Source organism: Canis lupus, chromosome 29 (assembly GCF_011100685.1).
Source record: "Canis lupus familiaris isolate Mischka breed German Shepherd chromosome 29, alternate assembly UU_Cfam_GSD_1.0, whole genome shotgun sequence".
Lineage (NCBI taxonomy): Eukaryota > Metazoa > Chordata > Mammalia > Carnivora > Canidae > Canis > Canis lupus.
The window spans coordinates 22,981,774-23,006,285 of record NC_049250.1 but is presented as its reverse complement, the minus strand read 5'-3'; the positions used below and the strand labels follow the sequence as shown (position 1 = coordinate 23,006,285).

General features: G+C 38.7%; 1 protein-coding gene and 1 long non-coding RNA gene across 6 annotated transcripts in view; one reads left to right on the top strand and one right to left on the bottom strand.

Moving 5' to 3' along the window:
- Positions 1 to 22,256, top strand: part of LOC111093216 — a 66,036-nt gene extending 43,780 nt beyond the window's left edge. For 2 of the 3 annotated variants that reach the window (XR_005381099.1, XR_005381097.1), the window contains 2 exons: positions 11,506 to 11,583; positions 22,015 to 22,256. This is a non-coding gene — a long non-coding RNA (uncharacterized LOC111093216). Of the gene's footprint in view, positions 1 to 11,505; positions 11,584 to 12,675; positions 12,755 to 22,014 lie in introns of all 3 variants that reach the window. The other variant, XR_005381098.1, reaches the window with a different exon arrangement.
- LY96 (lymphocyte antigen 96) lies at positions 3,028 to 24,403 on the bottom strand. Of its 3 annotated transcripts, none has more exons than XM_038579555.1 (5): positions 24,154 to 24,393; positions 16,518 to 16,607; positions 12,973 to 13,029; positions 4,391 to 4,443; positions 3,028 to 3,156 (listed from the first exon to the last, which is right to left on the bottom strand). In XM_038579555.1, exons 1-5 carry the CDS (start codon positions 24,263 to 24,265, stop codon positions 3,058 to 3,060), a joined length of 411 nt encoding a protein of 136 aa, XP_038435483.1. In that variant the 5' UTR covers positions 24,266 to 24,393; the 3' UTR covers positions 3,028 to 3,057. The 3 variants fall into 3 exon arrangements, with proteins under 3 accessions (XP_038435483.1, XP_038435482.1, XP_038435484.1); XM_038579554.1 differs by having other exon boundaries at positions 12,973 to 13,101; positions 24,154 to 24,383; XM_038579556.1 differs by lacking the exon at positions 16,518 to 16,607 and having other exon boundaries at positions 12,973 to 13,101; positions 24,154 to 24,403.
- Between the last annotated feature and the right edge of the window lie 109 nt (positions 24,404 to 24,512).

Genomic DNA, 24,512 nt, shown 5'->3' with positions numbered 1-24,512 from the left:
CCGCTGAGCCACCAGGGCTGCCCTAGAAGTCTCTTTATTGGTAACATCAAATCATAAATGACCTCCGCTCATCAAACATCAATACTCAATCTTCACCTTACTTAACATATCAGCAGTTGAAACAGTTTCTTCACCTCCCTTCTCATAAACCAACATTCCAGGTTTTCCCCCAACCCTCATAGTCACTCCTCTATTCCTGGCTCCTCCTGACCCACCAACTCCTTGATGACAGAGTACTCCAGGGCTCTGAAACCTCCAGTATTCCTTGAACCTCTTTTTTTTTTTTTTTTTTTTACCTACACTTATCCTCTCTATATGTTAACAGCTTCCAAATGTTCACCTCCAGCCCAGAACTCTCTTCAGACTAATATATCCACTACCTTTTCAAAGCCTCCACTTAGATATCTAATAGATATCTCAACATGTGCAAATACAAGTTCCAATTTTTCCATATAAACCTGCTCTTCCTTGACTGTCTCATCTCAAGTAATGGCAACTCCATCCTTCCATCTGCTCAAGCAGTTGGAATCATCCCTGACTCCTTTCTCTATCTCATATTCTACTTGCAACCCATCAGCAAAGGTACTTTTGCCATTGTCTCTGCTTTCAAAATATATTCAGCATAGATTACTTCTCACCATCTCCTCCATAATCTTTTACCTGATTACTTTAAATGCCTCCCAACTTTCTCCTTCCTTTTCTACCTAGATTATCACAAGAAGTTCCCTGGTTTTTTTCCATGCATGACCAGTTGGCTACCAGAATAATCCTTTTTAAAATATGAGCTGGTGTCATTCTCCTACATAGAACCCTCCATCCCATTCAGAGCAAAAGCCAAAGTCCTAATAGTGGCCTATCATATTCATCAGCACACACCTACCTAACCCCCAATGCACACACATACTTAACCCCCCCCCCAATGCATATACATACCCCCCTGACCATGTCTCCCCTCACTTACTTCATTTGAACAGCTCCCTGTTCTTCCTTAAACACACCAGACACACTCTGACCCCAGGGCCTTGAGACGAGCTATTCCTTCAACCTCTAATGCCTTTATTCCCAACAAGCTGCATGGCTTGCTCCCTCAATTCTTTCAAATATCATCTTCTCAGTGAAGCTATTCCCGACCACCCCATTTGTTTATTCATGAGAGACACACAGAGAGGGGCAGAGACGTAGGCGGAGGGAGAAGCAGACTCCATACAGGGAACCCGAAGTGGGACTTGATCCCAGAACCCCAGGATCATTCCCTGAGCCAAAAGCAGACACCCAACCACTGAGCCACCCAGGTGTCCCCTGACCACCCCATTTAAAACAGCAATTCTCACCGCTTTCAGCAGGCCCTCCCCCCCTCCCCTGTTTTGTTCTTCATAGCACACACATGGCATGTCTGTTTCTATGGTAGTCTATCATTTACTTATTTGCCAGTCTCATCCCACAAAAATACAAGCTCCATGAGGGCAAGGATTTTTTTTTTGGGGGGTGGGGGGGGTCTGGGTTAAATGCTATATCCCCAGCATCTAGAACAGAGCCTGATATATGACAGGTACTCAATAAATATCAGCCAAATGATTGTGTTAGTATTTGCTTTCTATAGTTATGCATTGTTTGAATATTTTACAAGAATAAAATGTTCACTTATTCATTCAACAAATATAGATTCAGAAAAAACCCAAGCCCAGGCACTATGCTAGATGCTGGGTCAAGAGTAATGAGCATACCTAGGCTGACTACACTACCTGGGCTCATGGAGGTTAATCTAGTGATAGATTTTTGAAATAATAACAAATGAGTGTTAAGTACTGGAAGGAAGGGCCACAAGTCTACAAAAGCATATCACGAAGAAAGTTAGCCCTATCTAGACCAGATAAAAGTGGGTGGAGCGAAAGGAACTGGGAGGAGAGAGAAAACCATAGGAGACTGGTAGCTAGGCTCTCTGTTACATGATTTCTCTGTGATTTCACTCAGGAGTGCCACTGTTTAGCATCAAAAGTGCAAAAGTTGCACTCCATACTACTCATTGATGATTCCCTGAGGAAGTAGCACCTGAGCCAAGAAAGAGCCACACCCATTACAGAGGTGAAGGGGTAAGGGCAGGGCAGAGTAGAGGAGTAGTGTAGAGGCAGAGAAAACTATGGCTAAAGATTCTAGAGGGGAAGGACTATGGCACATTCTGGAACACAAAAAGCAAAGGGAGGGTGCAGGGAGAAGGGCCTGGAAGGGGAAAGAGTGACCAAGGTCTGGCAGGTTCTCAAAAAGACTCCAACTTTATTCTAAAAGAAATCAAAAGAGACAGGACCTTGTTTGGCTTCACTTCATTTTGTTTCATTTGCATTGTGGTGACATTACTGGACCTGTATTTTGAAAGTATTTTTGAAACTGCCTTTGTGGAGAATACTTTACCAGAGGCACCTGACCAGGTGCAGAAAGATGAGACAGGAAGCAGGGGGAGTAGTCCAGGAGATTTTAGTATATGTGCTGCCGAAGCAAGCACTGTCCAGGAGAGCAATGCTGGTAACTTGCCCCAGGGTAGAGAGGCAGGAAATGGGGAGGAGTCAACCAGTTCAAGAGATTTCATTACCTGTGTGTTATGGGTTGAATTTTGCTCCTCCAGAATTCATATGCTTAAACCCTAACCCCCAGCGCCTCAGAATGTAACTGGATTTGTAGTTATTGCCTTTAAAAAGGTAGTTAAGGTAAAATGAGGTCATTAGAGTGGTTCCCTAAACCAATGTGATGGTATCCTTATAAGAAGAGACTAGGATACACACATAGAGGGAAGACCATGTGAAGACACATCCATCTACAAGGCAGCCATCTACAAGCTGAAGGGAGTCAAAAGGAACCAAACCCACCCACACTTCTATCTCTGATTTTTAGCCTCCAAAACTGTGAGAAAACAAATTTCTAATTGTTCAGGCTACCCAGTCTGTGCTATTTGACTTTGTACACTAGCACACTAATACACTAGCAGCCGTAGCACACTAATACACTCTGAAAAAAAAATTAAGTGAACAATAAACCTCTGAAAAATAAAAATATACTCTATTTATTCTAATTGAAATCAGGGTGGTGTATGATGGTAAAATTCAAACAAAAGAGCTTTTCTTCAGTATCTCCAGAGATGGCTTCTGCAACACAATTGTATTGTCCCTAAATGAGAAATAAGAAATAGAAGTAAATAAAATGTTAGATGCTTCTATTTTGTAAGACTTTTTTTTGAAAAAGATTGTATTTATTTATTTATTTACTTACTTATTTGAGAGAGAGAGAGAGCGGGCACACATGTGAGCGGGAGGGAGGGACAGAGGGAGAGGGAGAAGCAGACTGCCTTCTGGGAGTTGGAATCTCTCAAATCTCAGAGCTCAATCCCAGAATTCTGAGATCATGATCTGAGCGGAAGGCAGACCCCTAAGGCTTAGCTGACTGAGTCACTCAGGTGCCCCCATTTTGTAAGATTTTTATAAGAATTTTGTCTTAGTAGGAAGAAGCCCTTTAAATTAAATTGGTTATCATTATCTCTGTAATCTAATAGGATGAAATTTTGAATGCCTTTGAATTCAGTAAACATAAACCTATTTATTTCCCAATTATAAAAGGATGTTTTTTGCAATTAGCCTGTGAGATTTTCAAATAATCAATATCCTTTAGAACAAAATAGGTAAGGAATATGCATTGTTGAAGTTTATTTTAAAATAGTCATCCAGGGGGATCCCTGGGTGGCTCAGTGGTTTAGTGGCTGCCTTCACCCAGGGCGTGATCCTGGAGACCTGGGATCCAGTCCCACATCGGGCTCCCTGCATGGAGCCTGCTTCTCCCTCTGCCTGTGTCTCTGCCCGCTCTCTCTCTCTCTCTCTCTCTCTGTGTGTGTGTGTGTGTGTGTCTCTCATGAATGAATAAATAAAATCTTAGAAAATAAATAAATAAAAATAAAATAGTCATCCAAAGCGAAACATGTACAAAATTTCATTGCCAGATAACTAAATACAAATATCTAAAATTACATCATTACTATTCATGGAGGCAGTTACTGAGTTATACACAGCGGTCGGACAGTGCTTTTACCCAAAGATCATTCAACATATTAATAATGAGCATTCATATTACTTTTAGCCATTTAGGTTTAGAGGAAAAACATAAAGTGAAAAAGATTTCGTGTTACTTTTCCATATTTCCATATTCTATGGAAAGAATAGCAAAATACCTTCAAAACTAAATAAAAGTAAAAAAAAAAAAAAAAAAACTAAATAAAAGTGAAAAACACAAGTTTAAACACCTTAATGTTCAATAACTATTCCTGAAGTTGTGAATGGCTTGTTTCAAATTTTTAACATATTCGTTACTGCAAAAGATTCTTAAGACAGTACAAATGACTCTTAAACAATACCTTAGAAAATCGTATTCCCCTAAAGGAGAAGGGTATTCTTGTATCCACAGTCTCTACAAGCAAAATACAAAATACAAAAAGTTACATTGGTCATCATTAGGTGATTTTCTTTTTTAAATGTAGTATGGACTGCACCTTTTACATTTCTACTGGCAGAGATAATCCCAAGCAAACTGTAGAAGTAATGAATTTTACATCCTATGATTCTCCTATGGCTTCCTCTGCCACCCCACGCATCTCTCAGTATCAGCCCAAATTTCATCCCTCAAGAGATGCAAAATTTTAAGGCCTACTGGTCTCAATAGTGAATGAATGAACAAGCTAGTGTTCATATGTTTCATTCCAAATTATATATGTACATATTTAATACTGCTGCTCCTTCAGCAAAGAAATAATAGGTCTTCCTAAAGGTGGAGGAGAGAGTTGGGAAGCAGCCAGGATACCAAATCTCCTTCCAATTCCACCACTGAGAAGCGTGAGTAGTCACTGTTGAAATGCAAGGCCATGGGCCTGGCCCCACAGATGCTGTGGAACACAGAGTCGGGAGTGCAGGACACACCACATTCCACTGACCTAATCAGGAACTCCAAAGGAGTGAATTTACAGGATGAGGATAGAAAAGTAGAAATGAAAAAAAGAAAAAAGAAAAAAGAAAAGTAGAAATGTTTTGAATCTCTAACAAAAGCAATAGTGGCCAAAAATCTCTTTTGAAGTAATATAGTCAAACGCAAACTATAATTCTCCTAACTAGCTAAAGACAATCCTTAATGGCAAATGAATAGACTTTTTCTACATATATGTACTTCTATTTTCATAAAAAAAACATCTATTTGCTTCAGAGTATATCCTTATTCAGGGTATTAAGACACTGAGATATTAGTTCTTGAGCTTAGCACAAGTGATCATATTTTCATGATGCCATGATTTTTTATTCAAGGCCACTCCATTTCAAATTTAATAGTTCAACAAGTATTTATTGAAAAAAACTATGTACCAGGGACTGAGGAGACAATAGGCTAGTACACACTGTTCCTTCTCTCAAATAGTTGAAGTCTATTGGGGACATAGGCGTGTAAAGATACAAAGATACAGATACAATGGTATAAAAAGATGTAGCAAGAATAAAGGCAGTGTAGCATTTTTTTATGAGAGTGATGGTTCTGGATCTGAATCCCAGCTAGCTCCTCTACTTACTTGGAGTGTGGCTTTAGGCAAGTCATTTAACTACTCTGTGCTTTAGTAAAATGGCAATGGATAATAACACCTACTTCACAGGGATAACATGAGGCTCTACGACTTAACACTTGTAGGTGCTCAGAACAATGCCTGGAATGTAGCACTCCTTATATTTTATTAACATGAAAATGTTATTTAATAGAACATTAAATGTTATTCCTTCTCCTTTCTAGACCTTCTTCCCGGGGCATCTTGTGAATAATAATGATGTCATTAATATTACCACTGATATTATAATTACTGTTATTCACAAGATGGCGTGGGAAGAGATTCTAGAAAAAAGAAGGAAGTGAGTTGAATTGTCTTAAAGGATGGGGAGGAAGGAACAGAAGGACATTCCAAAGGGATGAAAAAGAGGAGCAAAGGCAGGAAAGTGAAAATCAGTGTGACTAACACATACACCCTGCAAGTGGCTCAGCATTATTAAAGCAACAAAGACTAGGAATGCTTAGAAGTAAATCTGAAGAAGTAAACATAAATGGGCTCAGGTTCCATTTGAGAGAATGGAGGCAATGAAAGAACATCCAAGGATGTGAAATGGTCAGATTGTGATTAGAAACATGGGTTACCATGTTGTGGATATGGGTTTAAGGGGGCACTAAGACTCAGGGAGACCAGTGAAAGGCCAGGGGGTAGTGACAGAGGTGAGGAGAAGAAGTAAATGCCTCCATGCCCACCAATTCAGGTGCCTTCCTGTGTGGATAAATCTGGTCTATCTCATCAGCCTGCTGCTTTCCTTGAGAGTACTTTTCATAAACCGAATCTTATTTCATTTTTATGTAATTTCATGACTAAGTTTTGTTTTGTTTTGTTTTGTTTATAAATTTTTATTTATTTATGATAGTCACACAGAGAGAGAGAAACAGAGACACAGGCAGAGGGAGGAGCAGGCTCCATGCACTGGGAGCCAGACGTGGGACTCGATCCCGGGTCTCCAGGATCGCACCCTGGGCCAAAGGCAGGCGCCAAACTGCTGCGCCACCCAGGGATCCGTCATGACTAAGTTATGAGCTTGGTTACTAGTTTACAAGTTCCATGAGGACAGGGGCTTTGCTTTGATCACTTCTGAATCTCCAGCTCCCTAGTATCTGGTCCCTGAGTCTCCAGCTCAGCTACATAATTTGCAAGGCCAAGTGTAAAATGGAAATGGGGGCCTCTTATTCAAAAAGCAGGAGAGACATCCTATTCAAGGTATGGAAATATAAAGCTTTTTCCTTTCTTCCACAGTCTTTCTCTAGACTTGCCATGATATATTTGCTATGTAATATCATTTGAAGTCAAACACAATTTTAAATTACCATTCATCTTTATATTGCACAATGACAGCTTAAAACACAAATATCAGAGCTTTCAACTCTGAGGTAGAATCACAGATTTACACAATTTGTATTTGGTAGCTCATCCCCAGAAGGTATGTCAAGCTGACCAGAGAGAAAATTCATATAAGCTTGACTCAGGAAATTTGAAAAAAGGAAGAGAAGATCTCCCCAGGCATGGAATGATCCAAGGGAATATTCTCTTGGCACTGAGTGAAAGGGGAGTATAGAAGCTCAAAGATACCCAGGGTATCTTTGCTTCATGACGGGGCACCTGTGCCAAGTGTGGGCCTGACAGCTGCCTAAGGTCCCCCTCCCCTATGCTGCCATTTGCCTCATGATTCACATGGGAGCAGAGAAGACAAATCAGACTTCTTTCCTTCCCACTGGCTTGCTGTCCCACGAGTGACCCTCAGGGGTTTTGCAACCTCCATGTAATACCTGCATGAGCTACCCATTGGTGGGGAGGCAGCCTTGCCCCCAACTAGTCACCCATTGAACAGTGCCAGCCCTGGTGGAGTGGCCACATCCCACTTCAGACACTGCAGGTCCCCTTCACCTGATCCTGACTCTCCTTGCATCCAAGGCCCCCACCAGGTGGCAGGGGTCACTGGTTGTAACTGGGAAGGGGTTATCAAGCAGGGCCCAGGGTGCCAGCAGAGCAGTGGGTAGCAGGGAGCCAAGAACCCATCTGGGGGAGTTGCATGCATGCCTCATTGTCCTATCAGACTACACTTACAAAACACACACTCAAAGATAAAATTATTAAGAATCTCAAGACTATTATCACAACATATTAAACTCTAAATATGAAGCCCTCTGAATATGAGGCCCTGGTTGTGAAGCCAATCCTGAAAACTTTGTATGAGAGAGAAAGGAAAGGAGATGGACAAGACTTGAGGATTTGAGAAAGAAATCAAGGGTAACTCTGAGATTTCTATCTGGGGAGACTGTCCAAATGTTCACCAGGTCAGGTGGGAAGAAGGGGCACTAACCTTCTCTGAAGGGGGTAGTCTTTTTCCGTTGTTTTGTCTCTCTTAGAAAGCTCATATGTTGCTCATATAGCCCATTCTACTCTTAGGGGAGGTTAGCTTGAAGCTTCTCCCCACGTTCAAGAAGCCAGGGGAGAATTGAGGCAGAGCCAGAGGAAAGGAAGATAGAACCCCTGCTTAGGCTTCCTCTCTATTCTTCCCATGCAGCTCACTTGTGGTCCAGCATGCTTTTCGTGACAATCATGCAAAATACAGGACCTAAGCCTTAGATGGTGTTATGGGTTGAATTGTGTCCCTCAAAAAGATGTTGAAGTCCTAACCCCCAGTACCTGTGGGCATGGCATTATTTGGAAACAGCACCTTTGCAGGATGGTCAAGATGAGGTCATTAAGGTGGGCCTTAATCTCATACGCCTGTCTTTATAAAGAGGGGAAATTTAGACACACAGACAGAAATGCATGGAGAGAAGACTGTGAAGGGACACAGGAAGAAGATGGCCATTTACAAGGCAAGAAGCACCTGGGCCTTCAGAATCTTGGGAGATGGGCCTGGAGTAGATCTGTCCTTCACCCCATCAGAGGGAGCACAACCCCACCAATACTTTGATTTTGGACTTCTGGTTTCCAGACTGTCAGACATTAAATATCTGTTGTTCTTAGCCAGCCAGTTTGTGGTACTTTGTTACAGCAACCTTTCTGGAAGATTCTGGAAACAGGGCTAACAGATAATTAAATTTAAGATGCCTTTGAAGTATCCATTTATTTATTTTCAAATGTGTTTTTTTAAGATTTTATTTTATCTGTTTATTTGAGAGAGAGAGAAGCTCAGTCTATAGAGCATATGACTCTAAATCTCAGGGTTATGAGTTCAAGTCCCACACTGAGAGTGTAGCTTACTGAAAAAATAAAATACAATTGTCTTTATTTGAGAGAGAGAGCATGAGCATGAGCAGGGGTGGTGGGGAGAGGGATAAAGAGAAGCAGACCTCTCACTAAGCAGGGAGCCCAATGTGGGGTTCAGTCCCAGGACCTGAAGATCATGACCTGAGCCAAAAGCAGACACTTAACTGACTGAGCCACCCAGGTTCCCCTCAAACATGTTTTTAAAAGAAACAAAGTGTGTGTGTGTGTGTCTGTGTGTGTGTGTGTGCGCGTGTGCTTATAAGAAGTCGTAAAATTGTGGGTAATTTTTATTTTTGCTTGCCTATTTTTTTCTAAATACCATATCCTAAAAATATATGACTTCTGTAACAAATACAAAAAGGAAAATTATTTTAAAAGTAGATACGTATGGTACTTACTAATTTGATTCCCAAATTTTCAAGGGTCTCTTGATAGCATCAGTGCTTCTTAAATCAGAATGCCCTGAGCTCTGAGCCCATATACTCAGCTACCAGATGGACATGTTTATTTGAGTGTTCCAAAATTACCTTGAGCTCAATACGCCCAAACCAGAACCCATTGCTTTCTCTTTAAAAATCTGCCCCTTCTTCTGTACACATCATTTCAGATAATACCACTTCCATTAATCCCCGTCACTGGCCCTCTACTAGTCCTTGAATTTACCTAATTTCTGGCTGCCACATCAAATCAATCGGCGATTGTCCTGCCGATTCTACCTCCAAATATCCCCTCTTTCTTCTCCTCCCCTCTGCTCCAAGGCCACCATCTTTGTTCAGCTGTCCTAGTCTCTCACACAGCCTCCTGGCTGCTCCTCCTTCCATCCCATTTTCCTGTCTCAGCCAACCCCCGCCTCCTTCCATATGGACACTAGTTAGCTGCAACACTGAAAATCTCAGTGGGTCATCTCTACCCACTGATGACAAGATGCAGGCCAATATTTTGTGCATGACTTACATGTGTGCTTCTGCCCCCTTTCCCAGGCTCATCTCCAGCAATTGCCCACAGCACATTCTGCTCCAACTACAAAACTACTCTCCAAACAAACCATATTCTTTCATGGCTAGATGCGTTTGCATATGCTGTCTCCTCTCCAAGGAATGTCCTTCCTCCTCCTCTCTGATGTTCTCAGATTCAAGACTTTAATAAAATAACTCTCTGAAACCGTATCTGAGTTCTACCACAGCAAATTGATAACTATATAGTTAAAACCAGGAGCATATAAATCTATCAACGTTTATGACATTTCATTATAATTTTTGTTCCCGGGACTGTCTTTCCCAGTACAGAGGGACCTTCTGAGGAGAGAGAACCTATCATTCAACTTTGGATCACCAGAGCCTAAATCATGACTTGCTCAAATTAGGTTCAACAGATGTTTGTGAAAGGAAATGAGGGAGGGAGGGAGAGCCAACAGACTGGGCTGAGTCTGACACATCTTAAATCTCAAGAAAGTGAAACTTTAAAAATTCATATAAAATGTCAACATAATCTCGCAGAGATTAGGAGGGATTGTGGAACAGTTGTTTAAAAAAAAAAAAAACAATAATCTTCTAAGAGTTTTTTTTCTTTCAAAGAGAAAGCATTGTACAGTGGAAGAGTGAGCCTTAAGAGTCATGAGGCTACTCTGTTACTAGCTCCAAATGGCCAAGGATACATTTTTGAATCACTCCAGGCATCGGCCTCCTTACTTGTAAAAATGACAGGACTATAAAATCAGGAATAAAAGGCCTCCTATTACCCATATGAATATTTATTATTCAAGAACCAGACATCTTGAATTCTTATTCTGAGCACAGTACTAACCCTTTCTTTATGCATTCTCTAATTATATCCTTAAAATCATGAGTTCAATAGGCTTCACTGTCCCCATTTTACAGATGAGGAAAATGAGGCTGATAAAGGTTAAATAACACACCCAAGGCCACATTGCTGGTAGGTGGAAAAGGTGGGACAGAGACTCCGGTCTTTCCAACTCTGAGCCCAGACTTAGAAGCAATGCCAGCTCCATTATTTGCATATGTTTTGGGGGTGGCAGACAAGTCAGGACTGTGGAGAGATGGTTGGCTAGGGGATACATCTCAAAGCTTCACTAACACAATAAAAAATTGATGTACTTAGAAACAATTTTCTTAATGACCGCTAGAAAATGTATAATCAAATTGATGTAAATGTCAAAGCCAGTATAAGCCTGTTATGAATTTTTATAGTACCCTCATTCCATTAATTCCCAATCTTTATCATTTTTTGTCCCATCTGTATCTAACTGATGCTATGTTGCTAAATTTGATGTATGCATGTAAACTACCTAGAATCCTTTTTTTTTTTTTTTTAAGAGAGAGAGAAAGAGAGCTGGGGGTAGGGAGAGTAGAGAGAGAGGGAGAGAGAGAATCCCAAGCAGACTCCCCCCTGGGCAGGGAGCCTAAGACAGGGCTTGATCTCACAACCCTGAGATCATGACCTGAGCCAAAATCAAGAGTCAGACGCTTAACTGACTGAGCCACCTAGGAGCCCCTACCTAAAATCTTTTTTTTTAAACAAGAGATGGCACAGGTTATAATGGTAACTAATTGTAAAGGAAAATATTCAACTGCAATAGTAATTTTTAAATGTCAATAAAACAATTGTTTTTTTTAACCTAATAGGTTTTTTTTAAACTTCTTCTTTTTTAGATGATGATGTCCAAGACAGACAGAGATTAACAAGACAGAGATTAAACTACTGTACATACACATTTCTGGTGATGTAAGGTATATGTTGATACATTCCTTTAGAAAAGTGATTTGGCCTACGTAGACAAAACCACTAATGTAGTTAACCCAATTATGTTCAGATACTTCCCTAGAAGTTATATATAATTTCTTGCAAACATATTCAAATATAAAATATAAGGAAGATTATATACAGAAATATATTTATTGCGATATTATTTATAATAGTAAAAAATATCAGAAGGAAACTAATATCCAACATGATCATGGTTTTTTTTTTAAGATTTTATTTATTTATTCATAAGAGACACAGAGAGAGAGAAAGAGACATAGGCAGAGGGAGAAGGAGGCTCCCTGAGGGGAGCCTGATGTGGTACTCAATCCCAGGATCCTGAGATCAGGACCTGAGCCAAAGGCAGATGCTCAACCACTGAGCCACCCAGGTGCCCCATGGATTATGGTTAAAAAAACCACAGCATACCCACTAAGGGAGATGTTTCACATGTAATGTTTATACTTTGGTTTTTGAATCACATGGATTATCTAGTCAAAAAATTAAATACAATAATTTTTAAAAAGAAAATTACTGGGACACCAGGCAGTCTCAGTTGGTAGAACATGTGACTCGTAATCTTGGGGTTGTAAATTCAAGCCCCATGTTGGCTGTAGAGATTAATTAAAAATAAAATCTTTAAAAAAAAACATAAAGGAAAAGTATTATAGTGTGGTATACTTAAAAGTACAGCAGCAATGTACATTCATTGAAAAATCAGAAGGAAATACTCCAAAATGTTTTTAGAAATATTATTCTGTGACATTCTTGTTTATACTTCCCAATTTTTGGTAAAATGTGATAGTATAATATTTATAAACATTTAAGCTATTTAAAATACTAGTTAAAAATTATTAAGGAAAAATTCATGAGTTTGCAGTAAGTGACCTTTAAGGTTCTAAGCTCTGAAATTTTGTGATTCTGTGAATAACAACAGGATGGAAAGAAGTGGAGAAAGATATTGAAGAAAACATGGTAGAAAAATCTAGTGAGGTTTGTTTTTAATAACTTTTTTTTTTTATTCCTTTTTTTCTTTCCCTACTGATTCCACCAATCCTGTTCCCTTGACTGCGGTTCAGTGAGATTCTATAACAAACGTAATGTTTAGAAAAAGGGATCCATAACCAAGGGCAAATGTACAACATTAAACTAAACAAGGTAAAAATTTTAATATACCTTCAAACACACTTAAATAAGTACCATCTTCATAATAATTCAGTAACATAATTGTAAAATACTTAAGCTGTTTAAAGTAAAAACTTTGGATGAAAAAATTATCAGAAAAGGAATGGCACATTTTCAGTGCATTTAATATTCAGAACATTCTCATATACTATTATGTTCTATTATGAAAATAATACGAATTAAATGCTTACCTCCCTTCAGAGCTCTGCAAAAAGAATAAACATCATCAGATCCTCGGCAAATAACTTCTTTGCGCATTGGTAAATTCATGGAGTTAAAAGATATATAGAGATTGAAATATAGTTTTTTAATATCTCTTCCTTAAAAAGAAAAAATACCATTAGTCCTTCAAATAATAGATTCTTTTATAAATAATAATTAATGTGTACCTTACACTTACACTTGCCTGACACTTTGTTTCATTTAATCATCACAACAACTTACCATGTGGGCATTGCTACATCACTTCATTAAATCATCACAAAAACTTCTTGCTATTCCTGTGTAACACATGAGAAAACTGAAGTTCTAAGAGAATAATTAGTAGACTGTAACCAAACAGAATATTCTACAGGAAGAATTATGTATGCTATGCCTGAAAAGAGGAGCCTATGTTTCTGAGAAAACTATCAAACGGAGATGTAAAATTTCCAGTTCTAGTTACAGTTGTGCTAGGAAGTTCAAGAAAAAAGAAAGGGGAAGGAAAAGAAATAAGAATAATCAACTCATGCCCACTTTTTTAGGAGTTTTGATGAAAGAATTCTTGAAGAATAAAACAATCTTTTTATTAAAAATTACACAAGTTATCTTATGATTTCCTCATGGTCTCCCTAATACCGTTTAACATGGAAAATTCCATTAAACACTGCATTTTGCTCAACTCTTCTAATTTATTCAGTTGGCCCAACTGGAAAATACGTACAATCTTTTTTTATGATAAAAACAATTATTGTGGGGCTCATGGCTGGCTCAGTAGATAGAGCATGGAACTCTCAATTTCAGGGTCATGACCTTGAGTCCCATATTGGGTATAAAGATTACTTTTTAAAAAATTATTATAACCACTACCTCTCTGAAAATATTTTCCTAATAAAGTCCCCATGACTCATTAGAGCCAAAATCAAAAGAAAACTTTTCCATCTTTAACCTGAACTTGGTATGCTTAACAGAAATGCCAGTTACTTCCTCAAAACTCCTTCCTTTGGCTTTGGTGCTACCATTCTCTTCTAGTTATCCTCCAACCTCTCTGATTCCTTCTCCTCATTGGCTTCTCTTTCTTAGAGTTGCGTCCTGGGTTCTCAATTTTCACGTTGCACATACACCCTGGCTTTAAGTACCACATAGGGTGTTAATTCCCAACTCATCATCTTTAGTCTCAACCTTTCTCCTGAGCACCTGTCTCACATATGCGTTCAGTATCTCTACTCAAATGTTGCTCATTGTCTCACTGAACAGATCCAAAATTGACTTCTTTGTCTTCATCACTATATAGGCATTAGAATTCCCGGTCCTAGTAAATCTTACTAGTCTTCTTTTTATCCTCATCATCACTCTCTTAATGCAGGCCCTCATTACTCTGAGCCTAAAATATCACCAAACTACCTAATTTGTCTCTATATCTCTACTTTCATGGCAAAGTGTAGAAAAGAACATCATAGGATCTGTTTTAAATAATAGTTCCATGGTTCACTCCATGAACGGCCTGCACCACTCCAAAAGCAGGGATATGTGTAGAAGTTGATGGGCTGTTCTCACAGGGAATTCCTTGAGACATGAGTAGATGGTGGTACTGTTGTGGTACCAATGACGATTCAAGACAATAAAACTTCTTTCATTTCTGCACGGAACACAGCATGATTCAAGAAAGGATATGCTGCTTTGACATCTCAACAGTATACATCTTGAGAAGCTCCTTGCTCCTGGGCATCACTGTGGTCATTTTAGGCACACGAACAATAGACAAAGTGAGATACCACGTGTATGGCTCAGTAGGCCAGGGATACCAATGTAGGTGTCATAGTGAGAAATAAGAAACACAGTAGCTTTACACGGTAACAAAAAAGACTGTTTCTGAGCTCAGCTAAGACAACTCCAAGAACTTTCAGATATAACTTTGAAGGAGGGTTAAAGTCCAGCTTTATTTATTTTTTTATTAATCAGTTAATAGTACACAAATAATTTGCTAGCAAAGCTATAGTCTCAAAATAAATAATTTCCATCCCCAACTTATTTTTGCTTCAAGTTGTTTTAGCTCTTATTGAATTTAAGTAGCTATAGGCCCATAAAAATATGGTTGATTTCTATGAATATGGCCCCACATTTTATACAGACATTCCAATACATTCTAGGGAAGCTCAGGGAAAATATGACTAAATAATCAATGAAACCAGGAGCTGATTCTTTGAAAAGTTTGACAAAATTGATAAACCTTTAGTCAGACTCTTAGACTCATTAGAGAGAGAGAGAGAGAGAGAGAGAGAAGGGACTCAAATAAATAAACTCAGAAATGAAAGAGGAGAAATAACAACCGATACCACAGAAATCCAAATGATTATAAGAGAACATCATGAAAAATTACATGCCAACAAATTGGACAACCTAGAGGGATGGATACATTTTTAGAAACATGTAAACTTCCAAAACTGAATCAGAGAAATAGAAAATTTGAACAAATTACCAGCAATGAAATTTATTAAATACATATAAGTTAGGATATAAATTATATTAGTGATGATTAAGACAATAATGATAATGATGATGGTTAGAACTGAAGTTTCCTAGGATCCTAGGACTTAGAGGCAACAGAGCTGACGAGGAAAAGAGGAAGAGCATTTTGTATGTTTCCACAGATACTCATCCATCCTAATGCTGTAACCAGCACTCAGTTTCATTTTTACTAAGCTGATGATGACACACAAAATCATAGAGAGGAAAAACAAGACACACCACAAAATAAAACAAAAAATCATTGCCTTCTTTCATCCCATCATCATCATAGTTTTTCTTAGAAAGATCATCATTATTAAAAAATAAAAAAGTTGTGGCTTGCTTATTACAGATCTTTGATTAGTGGAAACCCGGCTTTACTTATTAATGAGCTGAATAGTTAATGGTTGACAAAGGATATACCTATTAGATTATTAGGAGTCTCGAGTTATTTACATTTTACCCTCATGCCATATGTAATCCCCTCCCCCATGAGTGTGAGTTAGCCTCGTGGCTTGCTTCTAACAAATAGCATACAGCAAAGGTGATAGAGTGACATTTCCATGATTAGGCTACATAAGAAGATTTTGACTTCTATCTTGTTAGCTGACTGTCCTTCCTGCTGGCTTTGATGAAGCAAAAAGCCATGTTGAAAAGGCCCATATGGCAAGGCACAGAATGCTGTCCAACAGCCAGACAGGAATTGAATACTGTCAACAACCACATGAGCTTAGAAGTGGTTGTTAGCTTCTTCCCTACTTGAACATTCAGAAAAGGCTCCAGTCCTGGCTGACACCTTAATTGAAACCTTGTGGGAGATCCTGAAGCAGACAAAACGTAGCCATGCCTAGACTACTGACACCCAAAGACTGCAAGATAATAGATGTGTTCTGTTTTAAGCCGCTAAAATGTGGTAATTTATCACATAGAAATAGAAAACTAATACATGCACATTTGGAACACAATAATTTATCATTAATACTTCTTGAACATTCTTCATTGAATTACAAAAACAAAACATTGAACTTACTTGGAATGTAGTAAAGATGCAAATATCCCTTGCTTCCCTTCATTGCTATACAGGGATTAAGATCTATTGAAATAGGGGCTTTCATGTAATCTAAATGGAAGAATAAATATAATGTCAATAAAATATTATAAATCATTTCTAGTAAGCAGAGTATTCTGACCATCATTCTCCAAAAGATGCCATTAAAATTGTGTAATGAGAAAAATCGAGGGTGGTTAAAAACATCTCACTCCCTAGAGGAGTGACATCAGCAAAATGGCAGAGTAAGAAGTCCAAGACCCTCCTTCTCCTCACAAACATAGCAATTTAGCAACAACCCATGGACAAATTCCTTTTGCAAAAAATCAGAAATTAATTGAAAATTTCCTGTATTCCAGGAGAATGTTAAATCAGACTCACCAAGATCAGTAGAGGACATCCTTTTACCAGAACCCCTGCATCTGGAACAGCACAATCAGGAAAAGATCCCCTATAGTCCCTAGCTTCACTCAGGAAGCAAGAGGTTGATTCATATATTCAGAGCCCCAAGTTTTCTAAGGAAAATACCCAAAGGAATAACAAATTAGAAAGTCAGAACAGACCTATAACTAATAAAGAGATTGAATAAGTAATCAAAAATTTCCCAAAAAAGAAAAGCCTGGGACCAGATGGCTTCATGGGTAAATTCTACCACCAAACATTTAAATAAAAATGAATACCAATCCACAAGCTCTCAAAAAATTGAAAGCTCTCAGCCATTTCCAAACTTATTTTATGAGCCCAGCATTACCCTGATACTAAAACCAGACAAAGACACTGCAGAAAAAGAAAACTATGGGCCAATAACTCTAGTGAATATAGATATAAAAAATCTCAACAAACTACTAGCAAACTAAATTCAACAACAAATTAAAAGGTTCATACACCATGACCAAATGGGATTTAATCCCTTAGATGCAAGTTTTCAACATAAGAAAATTAATTAATGCAATATACCACATTAATAGAATGAAGTATAAAAATCACATGATTATTTCAACAGATGCAGAAAATGCTTTTGACAAAATTTAACACTCTTTTGTGATAAAAACTCTCAACAAACTAGGGAAATGGCCTTAACATAATAAATACCATTTATGAAAATCCCATAGCTAACATTACACTCAATGACAAAAAACTGAGTTTTCCTCTAAGATTAGAAAGAAAGCAAGAAAGCAAGGATAGCCCCTTCTTACATAGCACCAGAGGACCTGGTCAGATCACTTAGGCAAGAAAAATAAGTAAAAAGCATCCAGATTGAAAAGAAAGAAGTAAAATTTTCCTTGTATGCAGACATGATTTCTTTTTTTAAAAGATTTTATTTCTGAAGCACCTGGGTGGCTCAGTCAGTTAAGCATCTGCCTTTGGCTCAAGCCATGTCCCCTGGGTCCTAGAATCAAGCCTTGCAACTGGCTCCCTGCTCAGTGGGAGGTCTACTTCTCCCTTACCACTCCTCACTACCTGTGTTCTCTCTCTCTCTCGCTCTCTCTAATAAACAAATAAAATCTTAAAAAAAAAAATCTTATCTTTAAGTAATCTCTACACCCAATGTGGGGCTTACACCCACAATCCCAAGGTCAAGAGTCATATGCTCCACTGATAAAGCTAGCCAGGCTCCCCAAGACACAATTTCATACACAGAAAATCCTAAAGACTTCATTAAAAAACTATTATAACTAATCAACAAATTCAGGAAAATTGCAGGATCCAAGTCAACATACAAAATCTCTATATACTAACAATGAACTACCTGAAAGGAAATTAAGAAAACAATCTAAAAGAATAAATACCTGAAAGTATAAATACCTAGGATTAAACTTGATAAAAGAGGGGAAAGATTTATATACTGAAAGCAACGAAACCTGATGAAAGAGATTCAACAAGACACAAACAATGGAAAGACATCTTGTGTTCATTCACTGGAAGATAGTATTCTTTCTTTTTTTTAAGATTTTATTTTTAAGTATTCTCTACACCCAGTGTGTGGTTTGAATTGACAACCCCGAGATTTTTTTTTTTTTTTTTTTTTATTCATGAGAGACACAGAGAGAGGCAGAGACACAGGCAGAGGGAGAAGCAGGCTCCATGTAGGGAGCCCGATGTGGGACTCGATCCCAAGTCTCCAGGATCATGCCCTGGGCTGAAGGCGGTGCTAAACCGCTGAGCCACCCGGGCTGCCCGACAACCCCGAGACTAAATCATGTGCTATACCGACTGAGCCAGCCAGATGCCCTAAAAGAATTAAAATTCTTAAAATGTCCATATTACCCAAAGCAATCTACAGATTCAATGTGTTCCCTACCAAAACCTCAGTGGCATTTTTTAAAATATGTATTTATTTATTTTAGAGAGAGAGAGCATGCAGGTAGGGGGTGGGGGTGCAGAGGGAGAGGGAGAGAGAATCTCCAGCAGACTCTACACTGAATGTGGAGCCCAAAGCAGGGCTCAATCTCACAACCCCAATATCACAACCTAAGCTGAAGTCAAGAGTCAGAGGCTCAACCAACTGAGCCACCCAGACACCCCTCAGCAGCATTTTTTTTTACAGAAATAGAAAAGACCACTCTAAAATTCATATGGAACTACAAAATAGCCAAATTAAACTTGAGAAAGAGGAACAAATCTGAAGGCATCACACTTCCTAATTTCAAACTATATTACAAAACTACAGTAATAAAAAATAGTGTGATGCTGACATAAAGACAGACATAGAGACCAGTGGACCTGAACAGAGTATCCAGAAATAAATTCATGCATATATTGTCAAATTATCTTTAACAGGATGCCAAAAATGCATAATAGGGAAAGGATGGTCCTTTGAACAAATGGTGTTGGGGAAACTAGATTTCTACATGCAAAAGAATCCAATTGGACCCTTATCATATGCCATATACAAAAATCAGCACGAAATGGATTAAAGACTTAAATATAAGATTCAAAACTGTAAAAGCCCTAGAAGAAGACAGAGGAAAAGTTTCAAGACATCAATCTTGACCATGATTTCTAAATATGACACCAAAACACAGGCAGAAAAAACAGAGATAAGTGGAACTACATCAAACTCTAAAGCTTCTGCACAGCAAACAATCAACAGAGTGAAAAGGCAACATATGGAATGGGAGGATATATTTGCAAACTGATAGACAATAAGGGGTTAATCTCCAAAATGTATAAGGAATTCTAACAATTCAATTATTTTTAAAAAAAACAATAACCTGATTTAAAAATGGGCTGAAGACATTTTTTCCAAAGAAGACAATCAAATGGCCAATGGGTATATGAAAAAATGTTCAACATCACTAAGTATCAGGGTAATGCAAACCAAAATCACAATGAGATATCACCTGACACCTGTCAGGATAGCTATTAACAAAAAAGCAAAAGGCAAGTGCTGGCAAGGATATAGGGAAATTGGAACACTTATACACCATTGGAGGGAATGTAAAATGGTGTAAAATGAATGCAAAATTAAAAATAGAACTACCACATGATCCAGCAATCCCATTTCTGGGTATTTATCCAGAAGAACTTCAATCAGGATCTCAAAGAGATAACTATATTCTGTGTTCACTGCAGCACTATTCACAATACCCAAGATATGAAAGCAACCTAAGTGTCTATAGATAGATGAATAGATAAAGAAAATGTGGTCTATACATACAGTGGAATACTATTCAGCCTTAAGAAAAAAAGGAAATTTGGGGGACACCTGAGTGACTCAGTGTTTGAACATCTGCCTCTGGCACAGGTCGTGATCCCGAGGTCCTGGGATCGAGTCTTGCATCAAGCTCCCTGGAGGGAGCCTTCCTCTCCCTCTATGTCTCTGCCTGTCTCTGTATGTTTCTCATGAATAGATGAATAAAATATTTTTTAAAAAAGGAAATTTTGCAATATGCTATAACATGGATGAATCCTATGAACATTTTGCTAAGGGAAATAAGCTGGTCATAAGGACAAATACTGCAAGATTCCACTTACAGAAGTATCTAAAATAGTCAAATTCATAGAATCAAAGAGTAGAATAGTGGTTGCTAGGGCCTGGGGGTAGGAGGAGATGGGGAATTACTAACCAACAGGCATAAAGATTCAGTCAAGCAAGATGAATAAGTTCTAGACCTCTGCTGTATGACAGTGTGTCTATAGTCAATAATATTGTGTTGTATACTTAAATACTGAAGAGGTGAGATCTCGTGTAGAGTGTTCCTACTACCATAAAATGGATTTTAAAATACTGTACAAATACAGAAAAGAAACTTTCCCATAACATAAATATTGTTTTAATTCCCTAATATTGTTAAAGTGGAAGCTGAAGATACTGAATTACTTTAAACTGTGTGGAGGAAAAAAAACAAAAAAAATTCATAAAAAATTTTTCATAAAAATTACTTGTTCTATTTTGGAATGTTTTAACCTTTTCCTGTCAACATGGCTCTCCACTCTCTTCACTTTATGCATATTCCATTGGTTCAAAATAGAAAATACACATCAAGTACTTAGGGATATGGTAAATGTTAAATGGGTAAATAAATGAATGAATAAGCTAATGAATAGTCTTCCTGAAGAAATAGTTTCAAGAAAGGTATAGAAGAGAAGTTCATAAAAAGCACTGAGAAGTAGGGGAGAGAGACGATAGTAGGGTTTGCGGATTTACCCCTGAATGCAACTTTTAAAATTAATGTTAGGGGCACCTGGTTGACTCATTCTGTTAGTATCAGATTCTAACAGTTTTGGTTCAGGTCGTGATCTCAGGGCCATGGGATTTAGCCCCACCATGTGCTTCCGGGTCAGTGTGGAATCTGCTTGAGATTGTCTCTCCCTCTCCCTCTGCCCCTATCCCCTGCTCATACTCTATAAGTAAATAAATAAAGTAATTAATTAATAACCTTTAAAAAATTAATGTTAACACCTCTCATTCAATTAATTGAGTTTACCTGCAACAAAATTCTTATAGAATGAATTATATTAACAGTCATTTCACTTAATCACGGATGTTCACAAATATTTGACCAAAAGATGTTCATCACTAAATAGTTTATGACCAAGGAAAAAAAGCCCAATTTACAACATGGATGGCCTATGAGGAGCAGAGAAAGACAAATACTGTATAATCTCTGTAACATGCAGAATCTACAAAATAAAACACTGAATTTATAGATATAGAGAAGAGATTGGTGGTTGCCTGAGGTAGAAGATGGGCATGGACAAAAATAAATGAAGGTAGTCCAAAGATGCACTCGTGGAAAGGGCAGAGGGAGAGAATCTTCAAGCAGACTCCCCACTGAATGCAGAACCCAGATGTGGGGTTTGATCCCATGATCCATGATAACATGACCTGAGCCGAAATCAAGAGTCAGATGCTCTACTGACTGAGCCACCCTAGTGCCCCAGCATGTGACTCTTGACCTTGAGGTTGTAAGTTCAAGCCCCATGTTGGATGTAGAAATTACTTAAAAGTAAAATCTTTTTTTTTTTTTTAAAGGTGACATAATCAACGTGTGATACCCAGAAGCCAAAGGAGAGGAGAAACTTGGCAGTAGAGTGGACTAGGGGGGCTTTCCAGAGGCGGAGAGGTAAACTGACTTTGTAGGATGGAAAAATTTCAGAGATAGGGACACCTGGGTGGCTCAAGCAGCTGAGCATCTGCCTTTGACTCAGGGCATGATCCCAGAGTCTGGGGATCGAGTCCCACATTGGGCTCCCAGCATGGAGCCTGCTTCTCCCTCTGCCTGTGTCTCTGCCTCTCTTTCTCTGTGTGTCTCTCATGAATAAATAAATAAAGTCTTAAAAAAAAAAAAGAAAAAGAAAAATTTCAGAGATAAGTTGCAAGGGAATTTAGTGCAATCCACACATAGGAAAAAAAGCCACAATAAAAGATTGGTCACACAGTTAAATCTTGTCCTCACACCTGGCAATTACTCTAATTCTCTGTAAGTAGCTTTGTATTAGTATTTGCCAGACTGTGTTTCTCAAGACAATCAACACATGCTCAAAAAATAAAATAAAATAAAATTGAAAATCTGGATTAAATAGGGTTCAGAATTTTTCAGAACTCAAAGTACATTTGTAAGTCTCCCTCAAATGATTAGACCACCAATCCTTTTTCCCAACAGAATTTCAAAGAACCAGCATTTGCAGAAGCATCAAACCTTCCTGATATGGCTAATGCGTAGAAAAGACCAGTCAACCCATGATGAGCAAACCAGTGGAAAATACCAAACCAAAACTGCAGTTTAGCCCTGATGCTGTGCTTTCAGACTGGCAGATATTTGTAGAGAAATAGGGAGGAAAAACAAAAAACCATGATGCAGCTAGTTAACATTAGGGTATGGCTGATTTTTTAAGTAATCAATACTTGTTTGTATGTGGCTATGTGCTGAAAACTCAACAATCCTCGTAAAACAGCTTTAAAATCACTTTCGGTGGGCAGCCCAGGTGGCTCAGGGGTTTAGCACCACCTTCAGCCCAGGGTGTGATCCTGAAGACCTGGGATCGAATCCCACGTCGGGCTCCCTGCATGGAGCCTGCTTCTCCCTCTGCCTGTGTCTCTGCCTCTCTCTCTCTCTCTCTCCCTCTCTCTCTGTGTGTCTCATGAATAAATAAATAAAATCTTTTAAAATAATAATAATTGTATTTTAAAAATCACTTTTGGTGGCACCTGGGTGCTCAGTCAGTTAAGCATCCAACTCTTGATTTCAGCTCAGGTCATGACCTCAGGGTCATGAGATCAAGGCCCACCTTGGCTCCACACTGGGCATGGAGCCTGCATGAGATCCCCTCTCTTCTCTCCCTCTGCCCCACCCCCCACAATCTCTCTTTAAATAAGCAAATAAATAAATAAATAAATAAATAAATAAATAAATAAAACTTATAAAATCACTTTCATTTTACAGTCAAAAAAGCTGGGACACAGAGAGACTAAGTATTTTTTACTCGAGGTCACACAGCTGGTAACTGACAGAACCAGGCTAACATCCAAATTAGGAGGTGACTCCAAGACTCCTCAAAAGTCACAGCCTCGGGATCCCTGGGTGGCGCAGCGGTTTAGCGCCTGCCTTTGGCCCAGGGCGCGATCCTGGAGACCCGGGATCGAATCCCACATCGGGCTCCCGGTGCATGGAGCCTGCTTCTCCCTCTCCCTGTGTCTCTGCCTCTCTCTCTCTGTGTGTGACTATCATAAATAAATAAAAATTAAAAAAAAAAAAAGTCACAGCCTCGAACAAGTACTTATAAAGCACCTGTTAATGTTCCTACTGCTGTACTGAAGAAGAAAAAATATCACATACCAGAGCAATAATCAATTCCAAAAGGCTACCTTCTCAAGGCTGAGGCAAAAAGCTCAGAAGCAAAGAGTTCTGCCAAAACTGGGAAGAATTTGAAACTGGGCTCAAGGTGGAGAGAGTTGACTACAGGGAACAACAGAAGCAGCCGGAGGTTAAGTACAACACAGTTTAGAGACTGGTAAGGTCTGTGAAGGATTGAGAAAATCCACACAGGGCAGCCATCACCTTTGCTGCAAACAGCAGCTGGAATACACCGTCATTTCCTGTGTCCCTGAGACAGCAGCAGGGAGTTCTTATGAAAACTTAACCCCTGTACCACTTGTTGCTGTTTTACTTACCACAATAGGTATACCAAACACTGGCATCAGAGGAGTTGCAGATCCAATATTGCTCCCCAGGTTCAGTGAATATGGAAGAAAACAGAGTAGAAAAAAGCATAAACGGAAACATGATTTGGTATCCTCAAAACTTTAAAAATACAAGGAGACTCTGACTCGTCCCTTTCAGTAAGCAGAAAAATTTAACTTAGTCATTGGTCACATGATTTCTGAGTTTCTCTCCTGAGTTTCCTCTTTCGTGTATATTTAGTATTTGAGCACTTCCGGCCAGTGGAGAGGAAAATGATTTAGAATATACTCTTCTAGAACACTTAATGCAAATGAGAGCACAGAACTTTAAAAGCAAGACAAGGTACTTC

What these genes read in the sequence shown, in the direction of transcription:
- LY96 (XM_038579554.1), bottom strand. Translation starts at nt 24,265, where the DNA reads ATGTTTCCGTTTATGCTTTTTTCTACTCTGTTTTCTTCCATATTCACT. An exon ending in TGTTTGGTATACCTATTGTG is followed by an intron (nt 16,608 to 24,153) that starts GTAAGTAAAACA and finishes TCTTCCATTTAG; the next exon opens with ATTACATGAAAGCCCCTATT. An exon ending in TTGCAGAGCTCTGAAGGGAG is followed by an intron (nt 4,444 to 12,972) that starts GTAAGCATTTAA and finishes TTTTGCTTGTAG; the next exon opens with AGACTGTGGATACAAGAATA.